We start from the raw sequence: 22,658 nt of genomic DNA, 5'->3' as shown, positions 1-22,658 counted from the left end.
GGTCCCAGGTTCGATCCCCGGCATCTCCAGTTAAAAGGGCCAGGGAGTATAGAATCATAAGAGTTGGAAGGGACCTCCGGAGTCATCTAGTCCAACCCCCTGCTCAATGCAGAAAATTCACAAATGCCTACCCCCCCGCACACATGTTACCCGTGTTATGTATTTGCTGTGTTACCCGTGTTATGTATTTGCTGTGTTACATATTGCATCTCGTTGGGTTGTTATTGCCTGAGCTTGACAGTCACTCCTTGCAAACCAGGATCCTGAAGCCTGGAAGAACTGGCCAATCAGGATGCTAGGCATGGAACAACTTGTAACAGAAATGCAAATGAAGGATTCTGTAGTGAGCCAATAGGAGTAACAGTTGCCTGCTGGGGGGGGGGGGAACTGGCCAATCAGGATGCTAGGCATGGAACAACTTGTAACAGAAATGCAAGTGAAGGATTCTGTAGTGAGCCAATAGGAGTAACGGTTGCCTGCTGGGGGGGGGGGGACTGGCCAATCAGGATGCTAGACATGGAACAACTTGTAACAGAAATGCAAATGAAGGATTCTGTAGTGAGCCAATAGGAGTAACGGTTGCCTGCTGGGGGGGGGGGGGGGGGGGCATGGTTAACCATGGCTAAAGTGTATGTAATGAGTTGCCTGTGATGTTTGTGACTGTTTCTTGCAATAAAGTGTTTTTGGTTGATTCAAAGCTGGCGGAACTCACTTTACAATACCCTGCTCCATGCCCAGAAGATGGCAAAAAGCCTCCAGGATCCCTTGCCAAACCGGCCTGGAGAGAATTGCTTTGTTGTTGTCGTTTCTTGCATGTCTTTTTCTTTGGGATGGTGCTGATTGCTGCCTTCTGTACAATGTCACGAACCTCCGTCCATAGTGCTTCAGGCACTCTGTCTAGTTCCTTAAACCTATTCTTCACCTCCACTGTATATTCATAAGGGGTATGATCAAGGTCAAACCTGAATGGTCTAATGGCTTCCCCAGTTTTCTTCAGTTCAAGCCTGAATTTTGCAAGGAGCCGCTCATGATCTGAGCCGCAGTCAGCTCCAGGTCTTGTTTTTTGCTGACTGCTAGGAGCTTCTCCATCTTTGACTGCAGAGTATATAATCCATCTGATTTCTGTGCTGCCCATCAGGGGATGTCCACGTGTAGAGTCGCCTTTTAGGTTGTTGGAAGAAGTTGTTTGCTATGTAAAAAAAAAAGGTAAAGGCAGTCCCCTGTGCAAGCACCAGTCGTTTTTCGACTCTGGGGTGCTGTTGCTTCCACAATATTTTCACGGCAGACTTTTTACAGTTTGCCATTGCCTTTCCCAATCGTCTATACCTGTGGTCCCCAACCTTTTTGGCACCAGGGACCAGTTCTGTGGGAGACAATTTTTCCACAGTCTGGGGGAGGAGGGGGGATGGTTTCGGCAAAATACAACTGTGCACTTTACTTTGATGTGGTGGTTTAAGTGTGCAGACTCTTATCTGGGAGAACCAGGTTTGATTCCCCACTCCTCCACTTGCGGCTGCTGGAATGGCCTTGGATCAGCCATAGCTCTGGCAGGAGTTGTCCTTGAAAGGGCAGCTGCTGTAAGAGCTCTCTCAGCCCCACCCACCTCACAGGGTGTCTGTTGTGTGGGAGGAAGGCCTAGCCCAACATGGCAACAAGGTCTCATTTATATCAGTCCTCATAACAAATGAGTTCAACGCCCAAACCACCCTAGAGCAAAATATGACATTTTCAAAAGTGGGGAAACCGTTTCCAGTTACATTGGAGCCTGACTTCTCTGCTCTGGGCACACGACCTCTAGGTTCAAGCACTCTCACACACTCCTGGTAAATCCAATTAATCTTTATTTTAAAAAAAACCCAGCTTTCCAGAAGTGCTTTCACCGTCTAGCTGGCTTTGGCATGATGTACACTTTGACGGGCTTGCTGAACGGGATGGTCCCTTCGATGCCGTTCTCGGACGGGGGGAGGAGCTCGGTGCTGTCCCCCCAAGCGGCCCGCGAGAGCCTCGTAGGGCTTTGTTTCTGTCAGAATTGTAAGCCAGAAGCAGCCGCACTTCAATCTGACATGGCTCTGGGTGGGGAGAAAGCAGGGGATGGGGGGAAAGAGAGACAAAACAAAAGGAAATGGTTAGGGTCACAACCAATGTTTCCTCTAAGCTGCAGAGTCTCGCGAACTAAAATTCTATTTTGTGAGCTGCTGGCATGAAAGTTGTGAGCTAGTGCATAAATTAGTGGGCTCTGGGGTCATCCTTCCTGAGCCAAGACAAAAATGTGTGAGCTGGAGGCTAAAAATCTGTGAGCTAGCTTACGCTAACTCAGCTTAGAGGGGACACTGGTCAAGGGCCATCCTTCCTGAGGTAAAACAAAAATGTGTGAGCTGGAGGCTAAAAATCTGTGAGGTAGCTCACGCTAACTCAGCGTAGAGGGAACACTGGTCAGGGGCCATCCTTCCTGAGGTAAAACAAAAATGTGTGAGCTGGAGGCTAAAAATCTGTGAGCTAGCTTACGCTAACTCAGCTTAGAGGGGACACTGTCAAGGGCCATCCTTCCTGAGGTAAAACAAAAATGTGTGAGCTGGAGGCTAAAAATCTGTGAGGTAGCTCACGCTAACTCAGCGTAGAGGGAACACTGGTCAGGGGCCATCCTTCCTGAGGTAAAACAAAAATGTGTGAGCTGGAGGCTAAAAATCTGTGAGGTAGCTCACGCTAACTCAGCGTAGAGGGAACACTGGTGAGGGGCCATCCTTCCTGAGGTAAAACAAAAATGTGTGAGCTGGAGGCTAAAAATCTGTGAGGTAGCTCACGCTAACTCAGCGTAGAGGGAACACTGGTCAGGGGCCATCCTTCCTGAGGTAAAACAAAAATGTGTGAGCTGGAAGCTAAAAATCTGTGAGCTAGCTCACACTAACTCAGCGTAGAGGGAACACTGGTCAGGGGCCATCCTTCCTGAGGTAAAACAAAAATGTGTGAGCTGGAGGCTAAAAATTTGTGGCTAGCTCACGCTAACTCAGCTTAGAGGGGACACTGGTCAGGCACCATCCCTCCTGAGGTAAAACAAAAATGTGTGAGCTGGAGGCTAAAAATCTGTGAGCTAGCTCACGCTAACTCAGCTTAGAGGGAACACTGGTCAAGTATGCACTGGCCGGCTGCAGCTTCTGAAAGCGCCAACCTGCAAACAGGCAAGCTCAGCAACTGCCCATACAACACGCTTTCTCCCGCTGCGGCTCCTGCAATTCAGGCCATTTTCTGTTTTTACAACTGTTGTCATACTTTAATTATCCTGCCCCCCAAAACTGGCTCATAACGAGAAACCTTTCACAACCTCTCTCCAGCATTTAGCTGACGGTATTCTCTAAAAAAGTAGAGACATCACCCTGCCAACAAAAGTCCGTATAGTCAAAGTGATGGTATTCTCAGTAGTAATGTATGGCTGTGAGAGTTGGACCATAAGGAAGGCCGAGCGCAGAAGAATAGATGCTTTTGAGCTGTGGTGCTGGAGGGCTAAAAATCTGGAGAAGACTCTTGAGAGTCCCTTGGACTGCAAGAAGATCCAATCAGTCAGTCCTAAGGGAAATCAACCCTGACTGTTCCCTGGAAGGTCAGATGCTGAAGCTAAAGCTCAAATACTTTGGCCACCAAATGAGAAGGGAGCACTCCCTGGAGAAGCCCCTGATTCTGGGAAAGACAGAAGGCAAAAGAAGAAGGAGATGGCAACAGATGAGATGGCTGGGCAGCGTTACTGATGTAACAAACACGGATTTGAGCAGACTTCGGAGGATGGTGGAAGACAGGAGGGCCTGGCGTGACTTTGTCCATGGGAGTCGCAAAGAGTCGGATTCGACTGTGTGACTGAACAACAACAAATTCTCTAGGAGATTGACAGTTGTGAAGTAGATTTTTGGGGGCTTTGGCCCACCGTTTGCCACATCTTGTCTGGCGCTTCTCTCAGCAGCTGAAAAAACAAGACTACCGCCACAGAATCCCTGAAGCTCTGGTTCTTACTTGAGTGAAACCTAGCCTATGTCAGCTTCCCAGTGCAGAACATAAGGCATACTGAATGAGGGAAGAAAAGGCTTCCTTTACCTGTCCAGGCGGTGTGCGAGAGGTACACCTGAGTAATTAACCTGTGCCTTCCCGGTCCAGGATTTCGAAAGTCAGCTGGTTTAGGTTGGATCAGTTGGGCCTGCCCATCCGGATATAATACCTAGAAAAGGGCAGAAAAGTTACAGAAGACTGCACTTCAAATAAAGGTCTTTCCCAGGGGTGGAATTCTAGCAGGAGCTCCTTTGCATATTAGGCCACACCCTCTGGTTTAGCCAATCCTCCAAGAGCTTACAAGGCTCTTTTTTGTAAGTTCCAGGAGGATTGGCTACATAAAGGGGGTGTGGCCTAATATGCAAAGGAGCTGCTGCTAGAATTCCACTCCTGGTGTTTCCCCACCTCTCCAACTGCAGATCCTGCTACCTTTATTCAGTCAGGCTCGGCTTAGTGCTCCGGAACTATTTATTGATTTAAAATAAGAACATAAGAGAAGCCATGTTGGATCAGGCCAATGGCCCATCCAGTCCAACACTCTGTGTCACACAGTGGCAAAAAAATTTTATACATACACACACTGTGGCTAATAGCCACTGATGGACCTCTGCTCCATATTTTTATCTAAACCCCTCTTGAAGGTGGCTATGCTTGTGGCCGCCACCACCTCCTGTGGCAGTGAATTCCACATGTTAATCACCCTTTGGGTGAAGAAGTACTTCCTTTTATCCGTTTTAACCTGACTGCTCAGCAATTTCATCAAATGCCCACGAGTTCTTGTATTGTAAGAAAGGGAGAAAAGTACTTCTTTCTCTGTGACGCCTCTTCAGAGTTCCCCTCCAACCGGCTTTCAATTAAACGCACAATATTTTAAAACAAAAGCCACTAAAAAACAACAACCACAATGGTTGATCAGAGAAAAACAAAAAGAGGGAAATGCCAGGTCCCTGTTATTTTGGACTTCTGGAAAAAAGTAGTAGAACAAATACATAATATTTCGTCCTATGTTGTCCCTTTTTCAATTGAATATTACATAGTTGGAGTTCCTTTAAAATACGTTCAGTTTGTATGGAACTGATTTTAATTTTAATTGAAGAAGAAGAAGATATTGGATTTATATCCCGCCCTCACTCCGAAGAGTCTCAGAGCGGCTCACAATCTCCTTTACCTTCCTCCCCCACAACAGACACCCTGTGAGGTCGATGAAGATATTGGATTTATATCCTGCCCTCCACTCCGAAGAGTCTCAGAGCGGCTCACAATCTCCTTTACCTTCCTCCCCCACAACAGACACCCTGTGAGGTCGATGAAGATATTGGATTTATATCCTGCCCTCCACTCCGAAGAGTCTCAGAGCGGCTCACAATCTCCTTTACCTTCCTCCCCCACAACAGACACCCTGTGAGGTAGATGAAGATATTGGATTTATATCCTGCCCTCCACTCCGAAGAGTCTCAGAGCGGCTCACAATCTCCTTTACCTTCCTCCCCCACAACGGACACCCTGATAGGTCAGTTGGACCAGAGAGGGCTCTCACAGCAGCTGCCCTTTCAAGGACAACCTCTGCCAGAGCTATGGCTGACCCAAGGCCATTCCAGCAGGTGCAAGTGGAGGAGTGGGGAATCAAACCCGGTTCTTCCAGATAAGAGTCCGCACACTTAACCACTACACCAAACTGGCTCTCCATTGGTATGTTATTAGCTCTTATTCCTTGGTTTGTGTTATATCGATTTAAATTTGTATTTCTGATATTTTCTGCTTATTGTAAATTCATTAGCCGGGAGTACATTCACTGTCTCTGCTTTGCGCTGCATCTATCTCTGTGTAATGAGTGAAGCATTCTGTAAGGAACTGATTTTGCATAGTTGTTATCTGCAGCAAAAGCGATTGTGACAGGAGCTTGGAAGAGTACCCACGTATCCTCTATTAATGAAAGGCTGAAGAAAGCAACTGAAATTTTGTTTAATGGCTAAAATAGCACCTGTTGTTCAAGAAACTGAATCGCATCTTTATAGCCCTAATTTTGATTCAGTTTGGATGCCGTTTATATCTTACCTTTCGGGACTTGACCATCTGACTTGGTTAGCAGCTGCTAGATTGGCCTTGGGTCAGCCATAGCTCGGACAGAGGTTGTCCTTGAAAGGGCAGCTGCTGTGAGAGCCCTCTCAGCCCCACCCACCTCACAGGGTATCTGTTTTGGGGGGAGAAGATATAGGAGATTGTAAGCTGCTCTGAGTCTCTGATTCAGAGAGAAGGGCGGGGTTTAAATCTGCAATTCTTCTTCTTCTTCCTCTTAATTGGTATATTAGCTCTTCTTCCTTGGTTTGTGTTATATCGATTTAAATTTCTACTTCTGATATTTTCTTGTTCATTGTAAGTTCTTTAAAAGCTAACAAGAGAAAAATTGTTTAAAAAAACAAGAAGAAAATGCCAGGTGATAGATGACTGATTTATTATGCAAAGTCCCTGCACGTTTTGCCATGCAGGCTTCGTTGGGGGGGGGGGGGGGGTCAGAACAGACACCTACTTGCTGGGACCGTCCGCAGCAATCAAATGTTTTGTTTAAAAAAAAATTACCAAAATGCGCTCTTTGTAAAAGGAATTCAGCTGTTAGGGCTGGTTCTGGCACTAGGTGAATGTTCTGATTCCCCCCCCCCCCCATGATGAATCCTGAACAGCGAAATGCATAGGGACTTTGTATAATAAACCAGTCACCTACCACCCAGCATTTTCCCCTTTTTTGTTCTGCTGGACTCTTGCCATTAGCCAAGAGTACTTTCACTTCCCACTGTCTCTGCTTTGCTCCGCTCCTATCTCTGTGTAACGAGTGAAGCATTCTTTCTGCCTAGTCTCAGGGATGGCCAAAGTCGTTCCTGCCTGATTATGCTCGCACCTGTTTCTCCATGTTGAGTGCTGTGGGAATGGTCGGTGGGTGAACTTAACAGTGGGATATGTCTCTTTGAAGAAGGGTTTTCCTCGGAAATGGAAGTAAATGTGTTTTCCCGTCAGAGGCTTATGCCGTACCCACTTCCGATTATGAATATTCCTTCTGTGAGAACTAGAAGCCTGCACCGTTAACAAACAAAGTAATGGAAGCTGTAAAAGGTAAGAAGGACTCCTTTAAGCGGTGGAAAGCTAGTCCAAGTGAGATTAATAAAAGGGAACACAGGCAGTGGCAAATCAAATGCAAGATTGTGATCAGGCAGGCAAAAAGGGACTATGAGGAGCATATTGCAAAAAACATAAAGACCAACAATAAAAATTTCTTCAAATATATTAGAAGCAGGAAACCAGCCAGGGAGGCAGTGGGGCCCTTGGATGACCAAGGGGTAAAAGGATTACTGAAGGAGGATAGGGAAATGGCTGAGAAGCTAAATGAATTTTTTGCCTCCGTCTTCACTGTGGAAGATGAGAAGTGTTTGCCTGCACCAGAACCACTTATATCGGAAGGGGGTATTGAAAGACCTGAGTCAGATTGAGGTGACAAGAGAGGAGGTCCTACAACTGATAGACGAATTAAAAACAAATAAGTCACCAGGTCTGGATGGCATACATCCAAGAGTTCTGAAAAATTGTTCTATATATAACAATTTTTTGGCCACTGTGTGACACAGAGTGTTGGACTGGATGGGCCGTTGGCCTGATCCAACAGGGCTTCTCTTATGTTCTATGTGACACAGAGTGTTGGACTGGATGGGCCATTGGCCTGATCCAACATGGCTTCTCTTATGTTCTTATGTGACGCAGAGTGTTGGACTGGATGGGCCACTGGCCTGATCCAACATGGCTTCTCTTATGTTCTTATATGACACAGAGTGTTGGACTGGATGGGCCATTGGCCTGATCCAACATGGCTTCTCTTATGTTCTTACGTTTAAGCCATTCAATTGGGCGATGGTGTTGAAGCTTGGAAGAATTTTGAAACCATAAGGATATCTTTGCAATGGAAGCTTTGGAGCACCAGCACGTTAACTCGGCCTGCCAGAGCAAGTTTTAAAAGTCGGAAGCTGACGTTTACCGCATGGATTTCAATTAATACATTTTGAACTGTGTATTTTGATAATTTGATAATGTTGTAATTGTTGTTATTGTAGTTTAGAGATTGTAGTGCTGGACATTTATTATAAATTTGTGTAGTAGTTACGGATTTATTACAGCTGTACAGCTTTAAGTGGGTGAATAGTCAATACATTAGTTTCTTTATTATTTCTTTGTTATTCATTTCACAGTTTTTTGTATGTTTTTGCTCCTTACTGTGATACTCTAGGGTTGCTCGCACCTGCAAGGGGCCTGGGAAAGAACTATGTGGGGGGGAGGGACTGCTCGCTTCACGCCTTGAATTTGAAAGTATAACAGTCTAAGCCTAATCTATACGCAAGGGGCAGAAGCCCGCCAAAGCCAGTTTTCGCAAGGACCGTCTTGCTCTGACCTGTCATGTATCAATAAACAGCTATTCTTGCAATGGACTGTCTTTGATCACTGAAACTGCCGGGGACCTTGGACCAGAGAGAAATGCCATGTTTTTTAAGAAACTTCCACTTTGGTGGCCCGTGTGGATCAGTCACGAGGAACCTCTCTCAACTTGGCGCATCCTAATTATACATGCTCATGACCGCTAGTTTAAGGGCCCTAATCATGGAAAAAAGTCAATCATGGGTCAATTCAGTCATGGCAGCCAAAATGGAACCTCCACTTTCAGAGGCAGAGTGCCCTTTAATCCGGTTGTTGGGGAGGAAAATGGGGCATAGGTGGGGCTTTTTTTTGTAGGAGGAACTCCTTTGTACATTAGGCCACACACCCCTGATGTAGCCAATCCTCCAAGAGCTTACAGGGCTCTTAGTACAGGACCTACTGGAAGCTCCAGGAGGATTGGCTACATCAGAGGTGTGTGACTTAATATGCAAAGGATTCCTGCTACAAAAAAAAGCCCTGGGCATAGATACATATTTCTTGAATTCATCATTTTCATGCTTTGCTTACGAGTACCCATAAACACCTAGGAGGGACGGTGGCTCAGTGGTAGAGCATCTGCTTGGTAAGCAGAAGGTCCCAGGTTCAAATCCCCGGCATCTCCAACCAAAAAGGGTCCAGGCAAATAGGTGTGAAAAACCTCCGCTTGAGACCCTGGAGAGCCGCTGCCAGTCTGAGTAGACAAGACTGATTTTGATGGACCGAGGGTCTGATTCAGTAGAAGGCAGCTTCATATGTTCAAGATGGGCCTTCCATCTTTTGGGCAAGCTTATTCTCTGGTCCTTTGCGCCATTACCTGAACTTTAACCGTGTTCTGAGGATCCTGCACGTGTTCCAGAGTCGCGTCGACGTCCAAGGCGACAACCAGCCCCGATGTGAACCGCAGCGGGTTGTCTGATTCTCCCGCCGGTTCGATAATGGTGGCGGTCGCTCTGTGGATCTGTGGAAAGAAGGGAGCCACACGGCTGTCACCCCGAGGCAAAGCTGAGGGTCTTGATACCCTGGTTTTTGTCCAATGGGGGCAGATCGTCTGCAACGCAGGCAACCAAAACATTCTCAACGTTGGTGGAGCAGGACTCGCTGCAGCAAGCCAGGAACTCAAAAGAGACTTTCCTGGTGCTAGATGTACTGTATCACACAAAAGCCACAGGGTAACCAGGGGTGGAATTCTAGCAAGGGCTCCTTTGCATATTAGGCCACACACCTCTGATGTAGCCAATCCTGGAGCTTTCAAGGCTCTTCTTACAGGGCCTACTGTAAGCTCCAGGAGGATTGGCTACATCAGGGGGTGTGGCTTAATATGCAAAGGAGCTTCTGCTAGAATTCCACCCCTGGGCCACATGTCCCCTGATGTAGCCAATCCTCCAAGAGCTTACAGGGCTCTTCTTACAGGGGCCTACTGTAAGCTCCAGGAGGACTGGCTACATCAGGGTGGTGTACCTTAATATGCAAAGGAGCTTCTGCTAGAATTCCACCCCTGGGCCACACACCCCTGACGTAGCCAATCCTCCTGGAGCTTACAGGGCTCTTAGTACTGGGCCTACTGGAAGCTCCAGGAGGATTGGCTACATCAGGGAGGTGTGCCTTAATATGCAAAGGAGCTTCTGCTAGAATTCCACCCCTGGGCCACACACCCCTGACATAGCCAATCCTCCTGGAGCTTACAGGGCTCTTCGTACAGGGCCTACTGTAAGCTCCAGGAGGACTGGCTACATCAGGGAGGTGTGGCCTGACATGCAAAGGAGTTCCGGTTACAAAAAAAGCCCTGGCCCTCTTCTTTCTTGCACTTGGAACTTCCTGTGATTGGGGGGGGGGGGGGCTCACAAAAGCTTCTCCGCTGCCTCAAATTTTGCTAGTCTTCAAGGCTTTTTTTCTAGCAGGAACTCCTTTGCATAGTGGGCTTACACCCACCCCCCCGACGTAGCCCAAGAGCTTACAGGGCTCTTCTTTCAGGGCCTACTTTAAGCTCCAGGAGGATTGGCTACATCAGGGGGTGTGCCTTAATATGCAAAGGAGCTTCTGCTAGAATTCCACCCCTGATGTAGCCAATCCTCCCAGGAGTTTACACCCGTGATGTAGCCAATCCTCCAAGAGCTTACAGGGCTCTTCGTACAGGGCCTACTGTAAGCTCCAGGAAGACTGGCTACATCAGGGAGGTGTGGCCTAATATGCAAAGGAGCTTCTGCTAGAATTCCAACCCCTGACGTAGCCAATCCTCCAAGAGCTTACGGGGCTCTTCTTACAGGGCCCTACTGTAAGCTGCAGGAGGATTGGCTACATCAGGGAGGTGTGGCCTAATAGGAACAGGAGTTCCTACTACAAAAGAAAGCCCTGGTGTTGGAAATCTTGGAGCGCCATCGCAAATCGAAGTAGCCGAAGCTGGGCCCAGAGGTATAAGGAGGCATGGGATGGAGAGCTCGCTCACCTTCTCCGGGAGCGGGAGGGCGGAGGAAGGTGCTCTGACGCAGCACTGTCTGAAGGATCTTGAACGACTTCGGAAGGCTTGGAGGTCACCAGCCGCGGCATCAGGTCCAACAGCTTGTCCACAAAGCTGTCTTGCATCTGAGGGAGCTCGGCGATGAAACACCTGCGGAGTAGAGAGAGAGATCGCCGGGAGGGGGCCTCAGGGATCTTGCACGAACCTGCGAGAGTTCATCTCCCCACCTTTGCCGTGGAGGAAGGAAAACACCTGCCCAGATTGACCAGGTGAAATGCGGAACTACCAAAATGCGGAACGCATTTTGGAAGAAGACGACAACTGCAGATTTATACCCCTGCCCTTCTCTCTGAATCAGAGACTCAGAGCGGCTTACAATCTCCTGTATCTTCTCCCCCCCGCAACAGACACCCTGTGAGGTGGGTGGGGCTGAGAGGGCTCTCACAGCAGCTGCCCTTTCAAGGACAACTCCTATGAGAGCTATGGCTGACCCAAGGCCATTCCAGCAACTGCAAGTGGAGGAGTGGGGAATCAAACCTGGTTCTCTCAGATAAGAGTCCGCACACTTAACCGCTACACCAAACTGGCTCTCAAATTTAGGCAACAAGCCACCGTGTGCAGAAGGGGAGGAGGAGGAGGAGGAAGAAGACTGCAGATTTATACCCCTGCCCTTCTCCCTGAATCAGAGACTCAAGTGGCTTACAATCTCCTATATCTTCTCCCCCCCTCAACAGACACCCTGTGAGGTGGGTGGGGCTGAGAGGGCTCTTACAGCAGCTGCTCTTTCAAGGACAACTTCTGCGAGAGCTATGGCTGACCCAAGGCCATTCCAGCAGCTGCAAGTGGAGGAGTGGGGAATCAAACCTGGTTCTCCCCAGATAAGAGAGCTCTGGCTGACCCAAGGTCATTCCAGCAGCTGCAAATGGAGGAGTGGGGAATCAAACCCCGGTTCTCCCCAGAGAAGAGAGCTATGGCTGACCCAAGGCCATTCCAGCAGGTGCAAGTGGAGGAGTGGGGAATCAAACCTGGTTCTCCCCAGATAAGAGAGCTCTGGCTGACCAAGCCCATTCCAGCAGCTGCAAGTGGAGGAGCGAGGAATCAAACCTGGTGTCTGTTGTGGGGGAAGAAGATAAAGGAGATTGTAAGCCGCTCTGAGACTCTGATCCAGACATAAATCTAGCAAGAGTTGTCCTTGAAAGGGCAGCTTCTGGGAGTGCTCTCTCAGCCCCACCCACTTCACAGGGTGTTTGTTGTGTGTGTGTGTGGTGGTGGGGAGGTAAAAGAGATTTTGACCGCTCTGAGACTCTGAGAGTGAAGAGCGGGATATAAATCTAATATCATGCTGGGTGTCCTGGGGCCTGTTGCTCTCTGCCTGGTCCTACCTCGCAAGATTGTAGGGAGGATGAAAAGGAGAAAAGCAGTATGGCGTTACATGTTGCTATGAATCCCCACTGGGGAGAAAAATGGAGGATGTCGATATAAATAAAATACAATTCCTTTAACAAAAGAATGTGGGGGAGCTCCAGGGAGAAGGGGGGGGAGGGGGGGAACATACCTTTGAAAAGCGTCCACTTCTTGTAAAAATTTCTCACACATCCCAAAGAGAGGTTCTGCCCTAATAACACAAGGCAAAAGAATGACTGTATTTACTGAGGCCTTTCCAGTTTACTGTTGACTTTCGTTGTACTGATGCATGCAGACATTGGGGGTCAAAACGCAAGCTTACAAGCGGCACAGTTTGAGCGGCTTAGAGAAGAGCTTCAGCCTCTCTGCCCTGTTGTTGGCCCTCCAAAGGAACTCGTTGGCCACTGTAGGAGACAGGATGCTGGACTGGATGGACCACTGGTCTGATCCAGCAGGGCTCTTCTGATGTTCTCAGGAAGGCCTCAGCCTCCATGTCCTGTTGTGGGCCCTCCAAAGAAACTGGTTGGCCACTGTGTGAGACAGGAGGCTGGACTAGGTGGACCACTGGTCTGATCCAGCAGGGCTCTTCTTATGTTCTTAGGAAGGCCTCAGCCTCCATGCCGTTGTTGGCCCTCCAAAGAAACTGGTTGGCCGCTGTGTGAGACAGGATACTGGACTAGATGGACCCTCACTGGTCTGATCCAGCAGGGCTCTTCTTATGTTCTCAGGAAGGCCTCAGCCTCCATGTCCTGTTGTGGGCCCTCCAAAGAAACTGGTTGGCCACTGTGTGAGACAGGAGGCTGGACTAGGTGGACCACTGGTCTGATCCAGCAGGGCTCTTCTTATGTTCTTAGGAAGGCCTCAGCCTCCATTCCGTTGTTGGCCCTCCAAAGAAACTGGTTGGCCGCTGTGTGAGACAGGATGCTGGAATAGATGGACCCTCACTGGTCTGATCCAACAGGGCTCTTTTTGTGTTCTTAGGAAGGCCTCAGCCTCCATGCCCTGTTGTGGGCCCTCCAAAGAAACTGGTTGGTCACTGTGTGAGACAGGAAGCTGGACTAGATTGACCACTGGTCTGATCCAGCAGGGCTCTTCTTATGTTCTTAGGAAGGCCTCGGCCTCCATGCCCTGTTGTTGGCCCTCCAGAAGAACTGGTTGGCCACTGTGTGAGACGGGATGCTGGACTAGATGGACCCTCGCTGGTCGGATCTTATGTTATCACCTATTCATTCCTACGAGTATTTTCTGGGCCCTTACCCTCTCGAAGTCCGTGCTGTCACGATGAGCTGCAACGCTTTCGCCTGCAGCCTCATGTGGTGGATGATGACCACCTGCCTGTGCTCGACGCCGCTGTACATGAATTCCATCTTGTACGTCTCTTCCATGATCTGGACAAGAAGCGACACATTCTTAAGGCTGGCTCGCTACTCCATCTACTCATACCTTTTAAGCCCTGGCTCCTGCCTGGTGGAATGAGCTCCCCCTGGAGATCCGGGCCCTGCGGGATCTGCTTCAATTCCGCAGGGCCTGTAAAACAGAGCTCTTTCGCCAGGCTTTCAGCTGAGGCAGCGGACGTCACTTGTTACCGGCCTCCCCCCTTCATTCCATCCCAGAGCTATGAGATCTGCTGGATCTGGACGATAGGCCATGTCTGTGAGGCAGAACCTGCCATCTTAGTCTGTATTGTCACTCTGTCGTTTTAGAGTTTATATATTTCAAATTGGGTTTTTTATTGTGGATTGTTTTTATGATTTTGATGGTTTTTTGGCCACTGTGTGACAAGAGTGTTGGACTGGATGGGCCATTGGCCTGATCCAACATGGCTTCTCTTATGTTCTTATGTGAAACAGAGTGTTGGACTGGATGGGCCACTGGCCTGATCCAACATGGCTTCTCTTATGTTCTTATGTGACACAGAGTGTTGGACTGGATGGGCCATTGGCCTGATCCAACATGGCTTCTCTTATGTTCTTATGTGACACAGAGTGTTGGACTGGATGGGCCACTGGCCTGATCCAACATGGCTTCTCTTATGTTCTTATGTGACACAGAGTGTTGGACTGGATGGGCCATTGGCTTGATCCAACATGGCTTCTCTGATATTCTTATGTGACACAGAGTGTTGGACTGGATGGGCCATTGGCCTGATCCAACATGGCTTCCCTTATGTTCTTATGTAACACAGAGTCTTGTATTGGATGGGCCCTTGGCCTGATCCAACATGGCTTCCCTTATGTTCTTATGTGACACAGAGTGTTGGACTGGATGGGCCATTGGCCTGATCCAACATGGCTTCTCTTCTGTTCTTATGATGTAACCCAACCTGAGCCTGTTCTATGGAAAGGGCGGGCTAAGAACAGAATAAAAGAAACAAACAAACAAATAAATAAATAAATAATAGGAGTCCAGTCTTGAAATCCAAAGGGCTTTTTAAAGAGTTGTACCTCTATTGCAAACAAACAAAAAACTCTTAGGTGACTAGTCTGACACACCGAAAAAGACACCTTTCTCTAACACAGCAGCCTTAAGAAACCCAAAACCCTAGCACGATGCTTCACCAATCCCTGTGTAATGCTTTTGAAATTCAATCAGAAAATTAAAATAGACAGATGTGGAGATACAGCAGGACCCTTGTCCGTTCCGCTGTAAGAGTTTCTTTCCGCAACTGAAAAATATCAGAAAACTAACATGGATGGATGGATCCAGGTCCAGAGATATAGTGTGATTATATTCCATTCCACTACCAGGTACTCTTCCTTTCAGCAGAAGTAACCCTCCCAAGATTGAAAACATTCTTCTTTTTGCAGGATGATATGATAGAAGTTTACAGGATTATGCATGGAATAGAGAAAGTAGAGAAAGAAGTACAAGAACTCGTGGGCATTCAATGAAATTGCTGAGCAGTAGGGTTAGAACGGATAAAAGGAGGTCCTTCTTCACCCAAAGGGTGATTCACACGTGGAATTCACTGCCACAGGAGGTGGTGGCGGCTACAAGCATAGCCAGCTTCAAGAGGGGCGTGGATAAGCATATGGAGCAGAGGTCCATCAGTGGCTATTAGCCACAGCATATTGTTGGAACTCTGTCTGGGACAGCGATGCTCTGTATTCGTGTGCTTGGGGAGGGGGCACAGTGGCAGGGCTTCTAGCCCCGCTGGTGGACCTCTTCATGGCACTTGGGTTTTTTGGCCACTGTGTGACAAGAGTGTTGGACTGGATGGGCCATTGGCCCGATCCAGCATGGCTTCTCTTATGCTCTTATGTTCTTTGTATTTGTGTGTGTGTGTGCACACACACCTGGAGGTCATGGTGACCTCTGGTGACTGACCCCTCTTGGGGGCCTGGAGGATATTCAGAGAGGTGGCTGAGTAATGCCTGCCCCGTCCTCCCAACTGCTGGAATTTCAAAGAGGTCTCCCATATAAGGACTTGCCAGAGTCAACCCTACTTAGCTCCCAAGATCTGGTAAGACTGGGCTTGCCTGGGCTATCCAGGTTAGGCCTCAAGATTTTAAAAAGTCTTGAGTTGAGGGAAGATTTTTTTTCACCAGAGAAAAATGTCTTCTTCAATGGAAAGTATCCCCAGGAACCTTCCCTTTAAACCTAGAAGGAACACAATTACACAACAAATACATACAAATGTCCAAGAAATCTCAGTTGCGGCAAAGAAAAGCTATTGGTATTTGCTGCTTTTAGAACATACACATAAAAAACAAATTCTAACAAGTTCAAGCAGCAGTTTTCGAGATCAGGCATAAAAACTGCTCAAAAAAGAAGGGGGGGGTACAGATGTGAGGAGAAAATTCACTGGAAACATGGAAGCGATGAGACAATGGCTCAGAAAGTCCCCGTAACTCTCCTTTTCCCTCAGGAATTCCTTTATAAGATGGTCCAAAATAATTTTTTCCCTCATTAATATTGAGCTTCATGACTTAAAAAGTCAGAGAGGTGTCTGCTTTCCTGTCTTTCGCTGACTGAAAGCACATTCTGGGGGAACGGTGGCCTGGCTGAAAGAAACCAACCTCTCGGATACACATATTTTTCTCCCCCTCCCTTTTATTGTCTTACCTGTTTTGCCGCGGCAGACGCCAGAGCATTCTGCTTCAGGTACAGCGGGGCGGCCACGTTCCACAACTTCTCCTGAAGAGCCTGAGGAGATACCCCAACACCTTTGTGGCACGTTCAGGTAAAACAGAAAGGAATCATACGCCCTTGACCATCGGACGTAGAGAAAAGATAGGCTTTTGCCTTCCACAGCTGTGCTTGGTCGAATCCAACGGAGCTTTACACAGACCGCTCACAAATACTTTAGGACTCTCTGGGGCTTTTTTTTGGTAGCAGGAACTCCTTTGCATATTACGGCACACCCCCGTGATGTAGCCAATCCTCTTGGAGCTTACAGTAGGCCCTGTACTGAGACTTCTGTAAGCACTTGGAGGACTGGCTATATCCAGGGGGGCATGGCCTAATATGCAAAGGAGTTCCTGCTACAAAAAAACCCCTGGGACTCTCCAACACTAACCTGTGGGCACCTTTGGAATCCTGACACAGGGTGGTGGGTGCACCCACAAAATGGCTCCCATAGGATTCATGGCCATCTACAAAATGGCTGCCACAGAAGGCAGAACCAACGTCAGGGAGTCAGGTCTTGCACAACTCTAATAGTAGCGCCAACTGATTTCCAAAGGCCAATCTGGAAGCCCTGCTGGGCAAAAACTCCCCCTGGCCTCGCCTGATTCCTAAAAACACTTTATAAGGTGCCCAGGGGGACCCCTGCTCTAACAAGCATGGTTTAGTTGGGAACGCCAAAGATGGATTTGCAAGAAGGTGCTTGGTTTCACCTCACCCATCTCTCCAACAAGGGCTTTAGGTCAGGATCATCTGTCTAAATCTGTGAGAGGCAGAGAGGACTTCCCATAGACTTGTCCCAGGAGACCCACTCTATCATGCTATGAACTTTGGGAAAGCCAAAGCAGCCCTTCCTCAGAAGGAAGGGTTACACCTGGGTTACAACCGTTGGGTTAGAACGGATAAAAGGAAGTCCTTCTTCACCCAGAGGGTGATTGACACATGGAATTCACTGCCACAGGAGGTGGTGGCGGCTACAAGCATAGACAGCTTCAAGAGGGGATTGGATAAACATATGGAGCAGAGGTCCATCAGTGGCTGTTCACCACAGCGTATTGTTGGAACTCTCTGTCTGGGGCAGTGATGCTCTGTCTTCTTGGTGCTTGGGAGGGGCAACAGTGGAAGGGCTTCTGGTACCATTGCTGGATCTCCTGATGGCACCTGGGTTTTTGTAGCCACTGCGTAACCCAGAGTGTTGGACTGGATGGGCCATTGGCCTGATCCAACATGACTTCTCTTATGTTGTTATTTGACACAGAGTGTTGGACTAGATGGGCCATTGGCCTGATCCAACATGGCTTCTCTTATGTTCTTACGCCTGGGGCCTTCTTGGTGCTTGGGAGGGACAACAGTAGGAGGGCTTCTGGAATTCTGGCCCGCTGATGGACCTCCAGATGGCCCCTAGGTTTTGGCCAATGTGTGGTACAGAATGGTGGCCTGGATGGGCCATTAGCCTGACCCAACATGCCTTCGCTTATGTTCTTATCTCTGAGGCAGTGATGCACTGTCTTTTTGGTGCTTGAGAGCAACAATGGGAGGGCTTCTGGAGTACTGGTCCTGTTGGTGGACCTCCTGATGGCCCCTGGGTTTTGGTCACTGTGTGACACAGAGTGTTGGACTGGATGGGCCGCTGGCTTGACCCAACATGGCTTCTCTTATGTTCTTATGTGACACAGAGTTATGGACTGGATGGGCCACTGGCCTGATCCAACATGGCTTCTCTTATGTTCTTATGTGACACAGAGTGTTGGACTGGATGGGCCGCTGGCCTGATCCAACATGGCTTCTCTTATGTTCTTATGTGACACAGAGTGTTGGACTGGATGGGCCACTGGCCTGATCCAACATGGCTTCTCTGATGTTCTTATGTGACAGAGTGTTGGACTGGATGGGCCGCTGGCCTGATCCAACATGGCTTCTCTTATGTTCTTATGTGACACAGAGTGTTGGACTGGATGGGCCATTGGCCTGATCCAACATGGCTTCTCTGATGTTCTTATGTGACACAGAGTGTTGGACTGGATGGGCCGCTGGCCTGATCCAACATGGCTTCTCTTATGTTCTTATGTGACACAGAGTGTTGGACTGGATGGGCCACTGGCCTGATCCAACATGGCTTCTCTGATGTTCTTATGTGACACAGAGTGTGGACTGGATTGGCCACTGGCCTGATCCAACATGGCTTCTCTGATGTTCTTATGTGACACAGAGTGTGGACTGGATGGGCCGCTGGCCTGATCCAACATGGCTTCTCTTATGTTCTTATGTGACACAGAGTGTTGGACTGGATGGGCCACTGGCCTGATCCAACATGGCTTCTCTGATGTTCTTATGTGACACAGAGTGTTGGACTGGATGGGCCACTGGCCTGATCCAACATGGCTTCTCTTATGTTCTTATGTGACACAGAGTGTTGGACTGGAGGGGCCACTGGCCTGATCCAACATGGCTTCTCTTATGTTCTTATGTGACACAGAGTGTTGGACTGGATGGGCCACTGGCCTGATCCAACATGGCTTCTCTTATGTTCTTATGTGACACAGAGTGTTGGACTGGATGGGCCGCTGGCCTGATCCAACATGGCTTCTCTTATGTTCTTATGTGACACAGAGTGTTGGACTGGATGGGCCGCTGGCCTGATCCAACATGGCTTCTCTTATGTTCTCATGGCAGAGGACACCATTTAAGTCCCTGGCTCCAAGGCAGAGTGCCACCCCTTTTAAATTTCTGCCGCTTCACTGCAGCCCTTGCTTTGGGACCAGGAAGGTTGAACTGAGGTGTTGTTCAAAGAACAACTACTCTCACCAGGAGCTCTCCAGGGTCCTGCAATATCCTAGCCCTCACTTGTATGTTTTCTCCAGTAGCAAAGAGTAAGATCCTAGTAGAGCCAGTTTGGTGTAATGTCTGTTGTGGGGGGGGGGACCTAAAAGAACTTTGGCTACTGACAGAGCCAGTTTGGTGTAGTGGTTAAGTATGCAGACTCTTATCTGGGAGAACCGGGTCTGATTCCCCTCTCCTCCATTCACAGCTGCTGGAATGGCCTTGGGCCAGCCATAGCTCTTGCAGAGCTGTCCTTGAAAGGGCAGCTTCTGAGAGAGCTCTCTCAGCTCCACCCATTTCACATGGTGTCTGTTGTCGGGGGAGAAGATATAGAAGATTATAAGTCGCTCTGAGTCTCTGATTCAGAGAGAAGGGCGGGGTATAAATCTGCAATTCTTCTTCTTCTTCTTCTGTAGCACCTTAATGCTAAACAGAACTTGTGGCAGGGGACAACCTTTTGAGAGTCGCTGCTCGCTTCTTCAGATCAGTTAAAGAAGACGTACCTTAATAAGCAGCAGCTGACATCGGAGGTAAGCTGCAGAGAAGTCAGCCATCCCCGCCAGATCAGACTGGAGCTCTCCAAACCTCTGAAGATCCCTTGAACAAAAGAAGAGGAAAGGGGGTGGGGAGAAGAAATTTGTTTGTTATTGAGAGAGGGGTCAACTCAAGGAAGCAGTTTGCCTCTGTGTGAGGCAGAATGCTTTACTAAATGCACCACTGCTCTGATCCAGCAGGGCTCTTCTTATGTTCTTCTCAGGAGAAGGCCTCGGCCTCTGTGCCCTGTTGTTGGCCCTACAGAGGAACTGGTTGGCCACTGGGTGAGACAGGAGGCTGGACTAGATGGACCACTGGGCTGACCCAGCAGGGCTCTTCCGATGCTCTTAAAGCACATATTCCAACCTTTTAAATTACTTTTTACCTATAATCAGTAATATCTATGAGGTTATGAATTTTAATCCTTGTATATGCATTTCATATCTGTATGTAAACCGTTTGGCTGATTTTTGATCATAATAAATGTGGACAAACAAACTCAGTTTTGAATAATTTCGTCTGGGGCCAACCTGCTGTGCTTCCACCACCTCTTCTGGTTTGGCCTTTACGCAGTCTAACACAGGTGTCCTGCAAACCGAATTCCAGGAGGGTTGCTGCATTACCCTGTTTGCATTTGGAGTCCTTTTAAGGCCCTGAACTGTCTGAAATTCTCATAGCTACGATACCACTTCTCCCATTACAACCTCCCATGCTTCCTTTGGCCATCCTCTAGCAGCCCTCTTCAGCTGCTTGGCCCCAGGATGGCTTGTTTAGCTGTCATGAGGGGAGGGGCCTTCTCAGTTGTGGCCCCTGCCCTGTGGAATGCACTCTTGGATGACAAGTGTGTCTTAGAATAATAATAATAATAAATTTTATTTATATCCCGCCCTCCCCGCCTAAGCAGGCTCAGGGCGGCTAACAACAGATTCAACAAAAAAAAATTATACAGAATACAGTACATTTTTAAAACACAGAGTTGGAAGGGACCTCCAGGGTCATCTAGTCCAACCCCCTGCACAATGCAGGAAACTCACAAACACCTCCCCCTAAATTCACAGGATCCGCATATTGCTGTCATCTGGCCTCTGTTTAAAAACCTCCAAGGAAGGAGAGCCCACCACCTCCCGAGGAAGCCTGTTCCACTGAGGAACCGCTCTAACGGTCAGGATGTTCTTCCTAATGTTGAGCTGGAAACTCTTGTCATTTAATTTCAACCCATTGGTTCTGTTCCTACCTTCTGGGGCCACAGAAAACAATTCCACCCCATCCTCTAGATGACAGCCCTTCAAGGACTTGAAGATGGTGATCCTATCACCTCTCAGCCGCCTCCTCTCCAGGCTAAACATCCCCAGCTCCTTCAACCTTTCCTCATAGAACTTGGTCTCCAGACCCCTCACCATCTTCGTCGCCCTCCTCTGGACCTGTTCCAGTTTGTCTACATCCTTCTTAAAATGTGGTGCCCCAAACTGAACACAAGACTCCAGGTGAGGTCTTCCCAGAGCAGAGTACAGCGATGCCAATACTTCACGTGATCAGGACACTAGACTTCTATTGGTACAGCATTGGCCTTTTAGCCACCACATCACACTGTTTGCCTTGCCAGACTTGTTTAATTTCTGCGGGGCACGCAAAGCTGTATTGTTCAGGTTGGCCTTAAGCTACATGTGTGTGCTGTTTTAATAGTGGCACGGTGATAGCCGTGTCTTTTAATACTTTAATGTTAATATTTTATATTCAGTATTTGCTATTATATTGTTTTTAGCTTACAGGTTTTAATGCTGTAAGACCCTTCGGGCGAGCAGCGACTAAAAAAAAAAATCTAACATAGAAATAAAATGCATTTATTATTTATTAAAATAAAGTCTAACAAATAAATAAAATTTCAGTTTAAGGCCCAGAGACACTGAAACAACAGAAAAAGAGTTGCTGAGGAGAAGACTGCAGATTTATACCCCACCCTTCTCTTTGAATCAGAGACTCAGAGCAGCTTACAATCTCCTATATCTTCTCCCCCCACAACAAACACCCTGTGAGGCGGGTAGGGCTGAGAGAGCTCTGACAGAAGCTGCCCTTTCAAGGACAGCTCTGCGAGACCTATGGCTGACCCAAGTCCATTCCAGCAGGTGCAAGTGGAAAAGTGGGGAATCAAACCCGGTTCCCCCAGATAAGAGAGCTATGGCTGACCCAAGTCCATTCCAGCAGGTGCAAGTGGAGGAGTGGGGAATCAAACCCAGTTCTCCCAGATAAGAGAGCTATGGCTGACCCAAGGCCATTCCAGCAGGTGCAAGTGGAGGAGTGGGGGAATCAAACCCAGTTCTCCCAGATAAGAGAGCTATGGCTGACCCAAGGCCATTCCAGCAGGTGCAAGTGGAGGAGTGGGGAATCAAACCCAGTTCTCCCAGATAAGAGAGCTATGGCAGACCCAAGTCCATTCCAGCAGGTGCAAGTGGAAGAGTGGGGAATCAAACCCGGTTCTCCCAGATAAAAGCCCACAGGGGTAGGGAACGTTGGCTCTCCAGATGTTTTTTTTTGCCTACAACTCCCATCAGCCCCAGCCATTGGCCATGCTAGCTGGGGCTGATGGGAGTTGTAGGCAAAAAAAACATCTGGAGAGCCAACGTTCCCTACCCCTGCGACACCAAACCGGGGAATGAAAGGGAAGCCCCCTTACCGAATCGTGAACTCGAGCAGCTCCTGGGTGCCCGGCAGGTCCAAGTGCTGAAGATTGAAAACCCTCTCCAGGCTTTGCTGCAGAAACTCCTGTGAAGGGTCTTCCTGGAGAGCGCGAGTGGCCGAAACGGGAGAGGACACCAGCTTCTTCCCAGGCAACTAAGCA

The 22,658-nt window shown here is 48.4% G+C and overlaps 1 protein-coding gene across 1 annotated transcript in view; it reads right to left on the bottom strand.

Moving 5' to 3' along the window:
* Window positions 1–1,851: 1,851 nt before the first annotated feature.
* The window catches only part of INTS4 (integrator complex subunit 4), a 58,509-nt gene continuing 37,702 nt past the window's right edge, over window positions 1,852–22,658 (bottom strand). Inside the window, 12 exon segments of the mRNA XM_060235015.1 lie at window positions 1,852–2,013; window positions 2,016–2,069; window positions 4,081–4,201; window positions 9,299–9,442; window positions 10,928–10,945; window positions 10,947–10,988; window positions 10,990–11,089; window positions 12,495–12,554; window positions 13,601–13,731; window positions 16,409–16,489; window positions 19,792–19,885; window positions 22,494–22,651. Of these exon segments, the coding sequence (XP_060090998.1) occupies window positions 1,877–2,013; window positions 2,016–2,069; window positions 4,081–4,201; window positions 9,299–9,442; window positions 10,928–10,945; window positions 10,947–10,988; window positions 10,990–11,089; window positions 12,495–12,554; window positions 13,601–13,731; window positions 16,409–16,489; window positions 19,792–19,885; window positions 22,494–22,651 (1,140 nt within the window). The 3' untranslated portion in view covers window positions 1,852–1,876.

Source organism: Heteronotia binoei, chromosome 3, assembly GCF_032191835.1.
Source record: "Heteronotia binoei isolate CCM8104 ecotype False Entrance Well chromosome 3, APGP_CSIRO_Hbin_v1, whole genome shotgun sequence".
Taxonomy (NCBI): Eukaryota; Metazoa; Chordata; class Lepidosauria; order Squamata; family Gekkonidae; genus Heteronotia; species Heteronotia binoei.
This window is presented reverse-complemented; position numbering and strand designations above follow the sequence as displayed.